Below are 8,828 nucleotides of genomic sequence, written 5' to 3' on the forward strand. Positions count from 1 at the left end.
ATCATACGATTCATTAAGAGAGGAACATCTCACTTTGTACATAATAAGATGATCATACGGTTCATTAAGAGAGGAACATCTCACTTTGTACATAATAAGATGATCATACGGTTCATTATATGAGGAACATCTCACTTTGTACATAATAAGATGATCATACGGTTCATTAAGAGAGGAACATCTACTTTGTAACATAATAAGATGATCATACGGTTCATCAAGAGAGGAACATCTTACTTTGTACATAATAAGATGATAATACGGTTCATTGAGAGAGGAACATCTTACTTTGTACATAATAAGATGATAATACGGTTCATTGAGAGAGGAACATCTTACTTTGAACACAATAAGATGATCATACGGTTCATTGAGAGAGGTACATCTTACTTTGAACATAATAAGATGATCATACGGTTCATCAAGAGAGGTACATCTTACTTTGAACATAATAAGATGATCATACGGTTCATCAAGAGAGGAACATCTTACTTTGTACATAATAAGATGATAATACGGTTCATTAAGAGAGGAACATCTCACTTTGAACATAATAAGATGATCATACGGTTCATTAAGAGAGGAACATCTTACTTTGAACATAATAAGATGATCATACGGTTCATTAAGAGAGGAACATCTCACTTTGTACATAATAAGATGATGACACGGTTCATTAAGAGAGGAACATCTTACTTTGAACATAATAAGATGATCATACGGTTCATTAAGAGAGGAACATCTTACTTTGAACATAATAAGATGATCATACGGTTCATCAAGAGAGGACCATCTTACTTTGAACATAATAAGATTATCATACGGTTCATTAAGAGAGGAACATCTTATATTTAAGGTAACATCAGAAAGTCTTTGGATAATAGTACTCTTACTATAACAGTTATGTTGTATTTAGTTGTTGTTCTTTGGGTGGTGGTTGTGGGGGTGGGTTATACGATAATATTTATAAACCTTAAACCTCATTTTGGAGTTATTACGCTCTAAAGAGTAGGTTGTTTGATCCAGTCCAACGTTCGTTGATATCCAGCGATAAAATTACGTCGTTATTCAACGGCTTATTTGTTTGTTTGCTTTGAAGTTAAGCACAAAGCTACACAATGGGTTATCTGTGCTGTGCTCACCACGGATATTGAAACCCAATTTTTACCGTTATATGCGCACAGACTTACCTCTGAGCCACTGGGGCCCCGATCCATATCATGCCACGTGCATGGCAATCTGCTTTCTAAAAATATCATTTGTCCCCCCCCCCCCTCCACATATGTAAGTTCTTTAACAGAAATTGTAAGCGGATTATAATAAAAAAAAATAAGGGAAAAAATGTTCTTATGACAGGGAAAATTTAGTTGGCTAACAAGATGGTTCCAACTCACGTGAACGATCGCGCAAATAAAAAAGGCGGGAAGAAAATGAAGTGTTTCTTATCGTGCTAACGTGACGTTGTTGTCCCCTTTCAAATTACATTAAGACCTTAGCTAAGACTAATGACCAACTTACGTTCTACAGATTAAACGGAATTATATCTATTATTTTTACTGTACATTTGTAATAAGGCATTTTTAAACTACATTTTACTACGTGAATATAAAGTAGAATTAGCGCCACCAACCGGCTCTCCGTGAGTTGAAGTAGGCAATATTAAACGATATATATTTTTTTTTACAAAAGTTTATTTTGAAAATGAAAGTTTGCTCACCTCAGAGTTCATGAAGCAATAGAGTACTGCCACAAATATACCCTGGAATAGAAGGTGAAACCTACTATTATTTTACTTTCATTTATTAAATATAAATTATTGAAATACTGACCACAAGTAGTACTAGAAGAAACAGTGTTACAGCTGAAGATACCTTGTTTTAAACAATATAGTAATGTTACAGCTGAAGAAGGTACCTTGTTTTAAACAATATAGTAATGTTACAGCTGAAGAAGGTACCTTGTTTTAAACAATATAGTAATGTTACAGCTGAAGAAGGTACCTTGTTTTAAACAATATAGTAAATATATTTAAACAGATTAAAGAGATAAATTCATTTAACATTGAAAACTATAACTGTTATGTTACGAAATAGGGATGGGACAAACATCTGATCTGATGAATTAGATAATCAGGAAGCATTTCCATCAGTTAATCATCTCACGAAGTCTTGATACTACTTGATATTCGCAATACAAATAGTCATTACTTAATTTAAATTAACATCACGTCTACCCATAGTGTTGCCATTATTGTACGCCACAGGTGGTCACGTGAGGAAGCGGTAGCAACAGAAACGGCAAGCACAATACAAACTTCAGTCTCAGCGTAGTGATCGTTCACTCCGCCATGTGCCGCATTACCTTAAAGAGCCTCTAATTTGGAACTATATATTCTCACTAATACTATAAGGAACTGGTAGCTCACGCTTACAGCGCTATTGAAATATATATATGACCACATCTATTATCCAATCCAAAAATATCGGATATCAGTAGCTGGATATCCAAAATCTGGTATTCGACCAAAACTAATATTTGTCATATCCCTATTATGAAAGTTTACTACACATTTTTAGATTGAAAATCCAAAACTTCTTTATCATAATTTATTTTACCTACAGATGGCGACAGTGAAACAAGTAAAACTTGAATTTAGAATAAGTAACAGAATTTTCTTAAAATGCATTGTTCCGAACTTTCATTTGAAGAAACATTTTCTTGCTATAATTGATAATACGTTCGTTACACAATAATTATAAAATCTATATTATTTATCAAAAACATACAAAAAACTTCGGTATTTTTATGCTCAGCATTTGCTATGATTTTCAGAGAAAACAAAAAATGTAATTCTTGATTGACTGACAAGTTCAGCATTGACGTAAAATCGGATTGAGTCCAGTCTGATTGAAACTAATGATTCGCTCAGACATTTTCTGCCACAGAAAGAATAAGCTGAAAAAACAACAACTAAGGATCAAATTGCCAGTACAGTAGCACAACAGGGAATCGTTACAAGAAAAACACAAGGCCTTTCAAATCTCACGCTAAGTGCTTGTCAACACCCAGGCTTCAGAGTGTCTTCTGTTTGATGGATTGTAACTCACGAGACGTCAGAGGACAGTTTTACCGACAGCCGACAACAATCTGGGAAGTATATGTTTAAAAGATAAAATAACAACACAAGAAAGAAACCAACGGCTGGCAAAAAAATCCGAAATCCTGTCGGCGAAGCCCTCCAACACAACTTTTCACTAAATCTTGGAAATAGGTATGTTTTTATTATTTATACGACGTCTTTATAGAAGATAACCCCAAATATATTGTTTGTTTGTAATTAAGCACAAACCTACACAATGGGCTATCTGTACTCTGCCCACCACGGGTATCGAAACCCAGATTCTAGCATCGTAATTCCGCAGACATACCGCTGTGCCACTGGGGGGTTCGCAAATGTTACTACATTAGTTATATGAATGTTACAAGTTGTAGTAGTTTTCACATATATCAACTACGTTGTTGTTACTTAACTAACCATGTTATGATAAGGCTTATTTTAAAAACTGCTTAACCAATACGTTAAAAACAATACGTTAGCTAACGAGTTTAAAAATATCGGACAAATACTGTTTTTATTCATTTTTATAACAATATAAAATGAAAATGTAATAATAAAGTTTACTTAAAATATTTGACCTGTTTAAAAAACAAAATCTTGGACTTCACAATTTTATTTTTATAAAAATTACTATAAGATAATATTCATGAATGTATTTGTCTTTCATGATAGACAGGTTCTATTGTCATGAATGTTTCATAAGCCAGTATTTTTACACAGCCATGATAGACAGGTTGTTTTATCATGAATGTTTCATAAGCCAGTATTTTTACCCAGCCATGATAGACAGGTTCTATTATCATGAATGTTTCATAAGCCAGTATTTTTATCCAGCCATGATAGACAGGTTCTATTGTCATTGAATGTTTCATAAGTCAGTATTTTTATCCAGTCATGATAGACAGGTTCTATTATCATGAATGTTTCATAAGTCAGTATTTTTATCCAGTCATGATAGACAGGTTCTATTATCATGAATGTTTCATAAGTCAGTATTTTTATCCAGCCATGATAGACAGGTTCTATTATCATGAATGTTTCATAAGCCAGTATTTTTACCCAGCCATGATAGACAGGTTTTTATCATGAATGTTTCATAAGTCTGTATTTTTACGAACGGAATAATTTTTTGCTACAATGACGTCACTGGAGTGGACAGGAAGTGGAAGTGCTAATTTATGTGCAAACTGTTTATTATGGGCCAGTCATATAGGTGTGTCTAATTTTACTATGGGCCGGTCATATGGGTGTGTCTAGTTTTACTATTGGCCGGTCATATGGGTGTGTCTAGTTCTACTATGGGCAGGTCATATGGGTGTCTCTAGTTCTACTACTACTATTGGCCGGTCATATGGGTGTCTCTAGTTCTACTACTACTATTGGCCAAGTCATATGGGTGTCTCTAGTTCTACTACTATTATTGGCCAGGTCATATGAGTGTCTCTAGTTCTACTACCACTATTGGCCAGGTCATATGGGTGTCTCTAGTTCTACTACTATTATTGGCCAGGTCATATGAGTGTCTCTAGTTCTACTACTACTATGGGCCGGTCATATGGGTGTGTCTAGTTTTACAAGGGCCAGGTCATATGGGTGTCTCTAGTTCTACTACTACTATTGGCCGGTCATATGGGTGTGTCTAGTTCTACTACTACTATTGGCCAGGTCATATGGGTGTCTTTAGTTCTACTACTACTATTGGCCAGGTCATATGGATGTGTCTAGTTCTACTACTACTATTGGCCGGTCATATGGGTGTCTCTAGTTCTAGTACTACTATTGGCCGGTCATATGAGTATCTCCAAAGAATATTCTAATCACATACAACCAACTACTCAAGATGAGAGGAATAGATACATCTTAGCCAGTGAAATCCGTACGCAGTATACTTACTTGTGAAGACTGGAGCACGGCGTTAGTGATCATGTACGCCCTCTCTAGGTGAGCATCGTCACGAGGATTGATGCAGAAGAGGAGGTGGGTGATACCAAGTAATGGGAAAAGAAGGGCAGTGGCCTTAATGGCTTTCCTGGAAAACAAAAACAAATTGCTCCGATGTCATTGGAAAACTTTAATTTCTTTGGACTTACTTTATAAAACAATGAAATTCCTGAGTTACATAAACTTATATTGTACTTAGTATTGGACTTACTTTATAAAACAATAAAATTCCTGAGTTACATAAACTCGTATTGTACTTAGTATTGGACTTACTTTATAAAACAATAAAATTCCCGAATTACATAAACTCGTATTGTACTTAGTATTGGACTTACTTTATAAAACAATAAAATTCCCGAATTACATAAACTAAGTACAATATGAGTCGGGAATTTTATTGTTTTATAAAGTAAGTCCAATAGTTACATAAACTCATATTTTACTTAGTATTGGACTTACTTTATAAAACAATAAAATTCCCGAGTTACATAAACTCGTATTGTACTTAGTATTGGACTTACTTTATAAAACAATAAAATTCCCGAGTTACATAAACTCATATTGGACTTACTTTATAAAACAATAAAATTCCCGAGTTACATAAACTCGTATTGTACTTAGTATTGGAATTACTTTATAGAACAATAAAATTCCTGAGTTACATAAACTCGTATTGTACTTAGTATTGGACTTACTTTATAAAACAATTAAAATTCCTGAGTTACATAAACTCGTATTGTACTTAGTATTGGACTTACTTTATAAAACAATAAAATTCCCGAGTTACATAGACTCATATTGTACTTAGTATTGGACTTACTTTATAAAACAATAAAATTCCTGAGTTACATAAACTCGTATTGTACTTAGTATTGGACTTTATAAAACAATAAAACTCCCGAGTTACATAAACTCATATTGTTCTTGCTATTCTATGTTATTGGTGAATGAAATATAATTCCATTTTTTGTTTAAAACGAATTTTATAGATTTTTCTTGTATAGATGTTAAAACAACTCAATATGGAATTATCGAGATACAGCTGCTAGTGTCGATGTATAAATACAGTCACATACTAACTACCGAATAACAAGGTTAAGTTTGTACCATTAACGAGGTTTATCACCGACATTAAATACATTTGTAACGCTAGCGACAATTGATGCTAAGTAAATTTTACCAATAATAACGGCTTGATGCCGGTACGTTAAGTATATTTTTAACATAATGAAGCTTGTTGCCAGTATGTTAAGTAAATTTTAGCACTAGTAAGTATTGTTGCTAGCATGTTAAGTAAATTTTAGCACTAGTAAGTATTGTTGCCAGTATGTTAAGTAAATTCTAGCACTAGTAAGTATTGTTGCCACTATGTTAAGTAAATTTTAGCACTAGTAAGTATTGTTGCCAGTATGTTAAGTAAATTCGAACACTAGTAAGTATTGTTGCCAGTATTTTAAGTAAATTCTAACACTAGTAAGTATTGTTGCTAGTATTTTAAGCAAATATTAGCACTAGTAAGTATTGTTGCCAGTATTTTAAGTAAACTCTACCACTAGTACGTATTGTTGTCGGTACGTTAAGTAAACTCTACCACTAGTAAGTATTGTTGCCTGTACGTTTAATGAACTCTACCACTAGTACGTATTGTTGTCGGTACGTTAAGTAAACTCTACCACTAGTACGTATTGTTGTCGGTACGTTAAGTAAACTCTACCACTAGTAAGTATTATTGCCTGTACGTTTAATGAACTCTACCACTAGTAAGGATTGTTGTCGGTACGTTTAATGAACTCTACCACTAGTAAGTATTGTTGCCTGTACGTTTAATGAACTCTACCACTAGTAAGGATTGTTGTCGGTACGTTAAGTAAACTCTACCACTAGTAAGTATTGTTGCCAGTATTTTAAGTAAACTCTACCACTAGTAAGGATTGTTGTCGGTACGTTTAATGAACTCTACCACTAGTAAGGATTGTTGTCAGTACGTTAAGTAAACTCTACCACTAGTAAGAATTGTTGCCTGTACGTTAAGTAAACTCTACCACTAGTAAGGATTGTTGCCTGTACGTTTAATTAACTCTACCACTAGTAAGGATTGTTGTCGGTACGTTAAGTAAACTACCACTAGTAAGGATTGTTGTCAGTACGTTAAGTAAGCTCTAGCACTAATGAGGCTTAACTCCAGCACGCTATACGGCCAGCTTAGTATTATATCCGTTTCAGAAAGACGTTATTATGTCAAGAGAAGATTTGAACCAGCAACGGGCTTACCTGACTTGTGTAGTCTCTATGGAGACGCTCATTCGTAGTTTCGTAACCAGGATACGTACTATGTTGACTAAGAAGACAGTGTTAATCTAGAAAGAAAAAATTCACCCGATCTCTTTACACACACACACATATATATATACAAGTGTAGAAACTATAGCTGGAAATAATATAAAAATATATAGAGTTTCAGTTAAACAAATATTGACTTAGATCATTCCTCCGTTATAGAATAGCTAGACAGAAACAGCTTGATAATTCACCCTTAGATCAAGAATAAAACATGACTACTCACCAGCAGAGCCGTTACCATGGGTCTTTAAGGAAGAATAAAACATGAATACTCACCAGAAGAACCGTTATCATGGGTCCAGAAGGAAGAATAAAACATGACTACTCACCAGGAGAGCCGTTATCATGGGTCCAGAAGGAAGAATAAAACATGAATACTCACCAGGAGAACCGTTATTGTGGGTCCAGAAGGAAGAAAAAAACATGACTACTCACCAGAAGAACCGTTATCATGGGTCTAGAAGGAAGAATAAAACATGACAACTCACCAGGAGAGCCGTTATCATGGGTCCAGTAACAACCCATATATAAGTCGTTTTCCCGTATCCTCTCCAACATGGGGTCTCCAGGAAGAGAGACATAGGTATTGACCAGGAAATGATAAAGAACAGGGGAAAACCTGGAATTAATGAAACAGTGTACTGGTAATGAATGACTATAACATACAACATTAAAGTACTCTTTGTGATGTGCTCACACCTGTGATGGTCATCTAGTGGTCAGTCAGGGGCTCTTCCTGCATTTTTAAATACGTTTCACATATATATATATATATAGCTTCGTTTTCATTCAAATGTGCCAATTCTGTCTCGTGACTGAAAAAGCGGATCTTGCTGCCCTTGAGGGAGTTTAAGGGTCACACATGTTTTACACCATCACCGACTTATAGTAAGGATGTGGCAATCGGTTTTAATAGCGGGAAATCTACGACACAACACGCTCAAGTTCATCTGGGAAGTAAATGGAGCCACAGCAAGAAAACCCAAGTTATACAATACCAAAATCCGGGGTTCGCGGTGGACACAGAATATAGCCCAATGTGGTTTTGGTCTAAAACAAACTACACTAACACCTACGTCTAAATATTAATTAGTTACACGTTTCTAGTGTTAGACGCTAATTACTGATCACCTGATGACACAAGATGAAAAGTATTTACACAATAACAGCAGAGAAGATAGCGTTGTTTGACCTTCACTTTTATAACACATTCACGCAGAGAACATAACGCAGAGAAGATAGCGTGGTTTGACCTTCACTTTTATAACACATTCACGCAGAGAAGACAGCGTGGTTTGACCTTCACTTTTACAACACATTCACGCAGAGAAGACAGCGTGATTTGACCTTCACTTTTACAACACATTCACGCAGAGAAAATAGCGTGGTTTGACCTTCACTTTTACAACACATTCACGCAGAAAAGATA

The 8,828-nt window shown here is 34.8% G+C and overlaps 1 protein-coding gene across 1 annotated transcript in view; it reads right to left on the minus strand.

Moving 5' to 3' along the window:
- The window catches only part of LOC106476580 (PDF receptor-like), a 17,064-nt gene that overhangs the window by 3,423 nt on the left and 4,813 nt on the right, over positions 1 to 8,828 (minus strand). Inside the window, exons 3-6 of the mRNA XM_022380399.1 lie at positions 7,888 to 8,018; positions 7,331 to 7,416; positions 5,012 to 5,147; positions 1,718 to 1,759 (exon numbers count right to left, since the gene is read on the minus strand). Of these exons, the coding sequence (XP_022236107.1) occupies positions 1,718 to 1,759; positions 5,012 to 5,147; positions 7,331 to 7,416; positions 7,888 to 8,018 (395 nt within the window). The remainder of the gene's footprint in view (positions 1 to 1,717; positions 1,760 to 5,011; positions 5,148 to 7,330; positions 7,417 to 7,887; positions 8,019 to 8,828) is intronic.

Source organism: Limulus polyphemus, unplaced genomic scaffold (genome assembly GCF_000517525.1).
Source record: "Limulus polyphemus unplaced genomic scaffold, Limulus_polyphemus-2.1.2 Scaffold10941, whole genome shotgun sequence".
In the NCBI taxonomy this organism is placed as follows: Eukaryota; Metazoa; Arthropoda; class Merostomata; order Xiphosura; family Limulidae; genus Limulus; species Limulus polyphemus.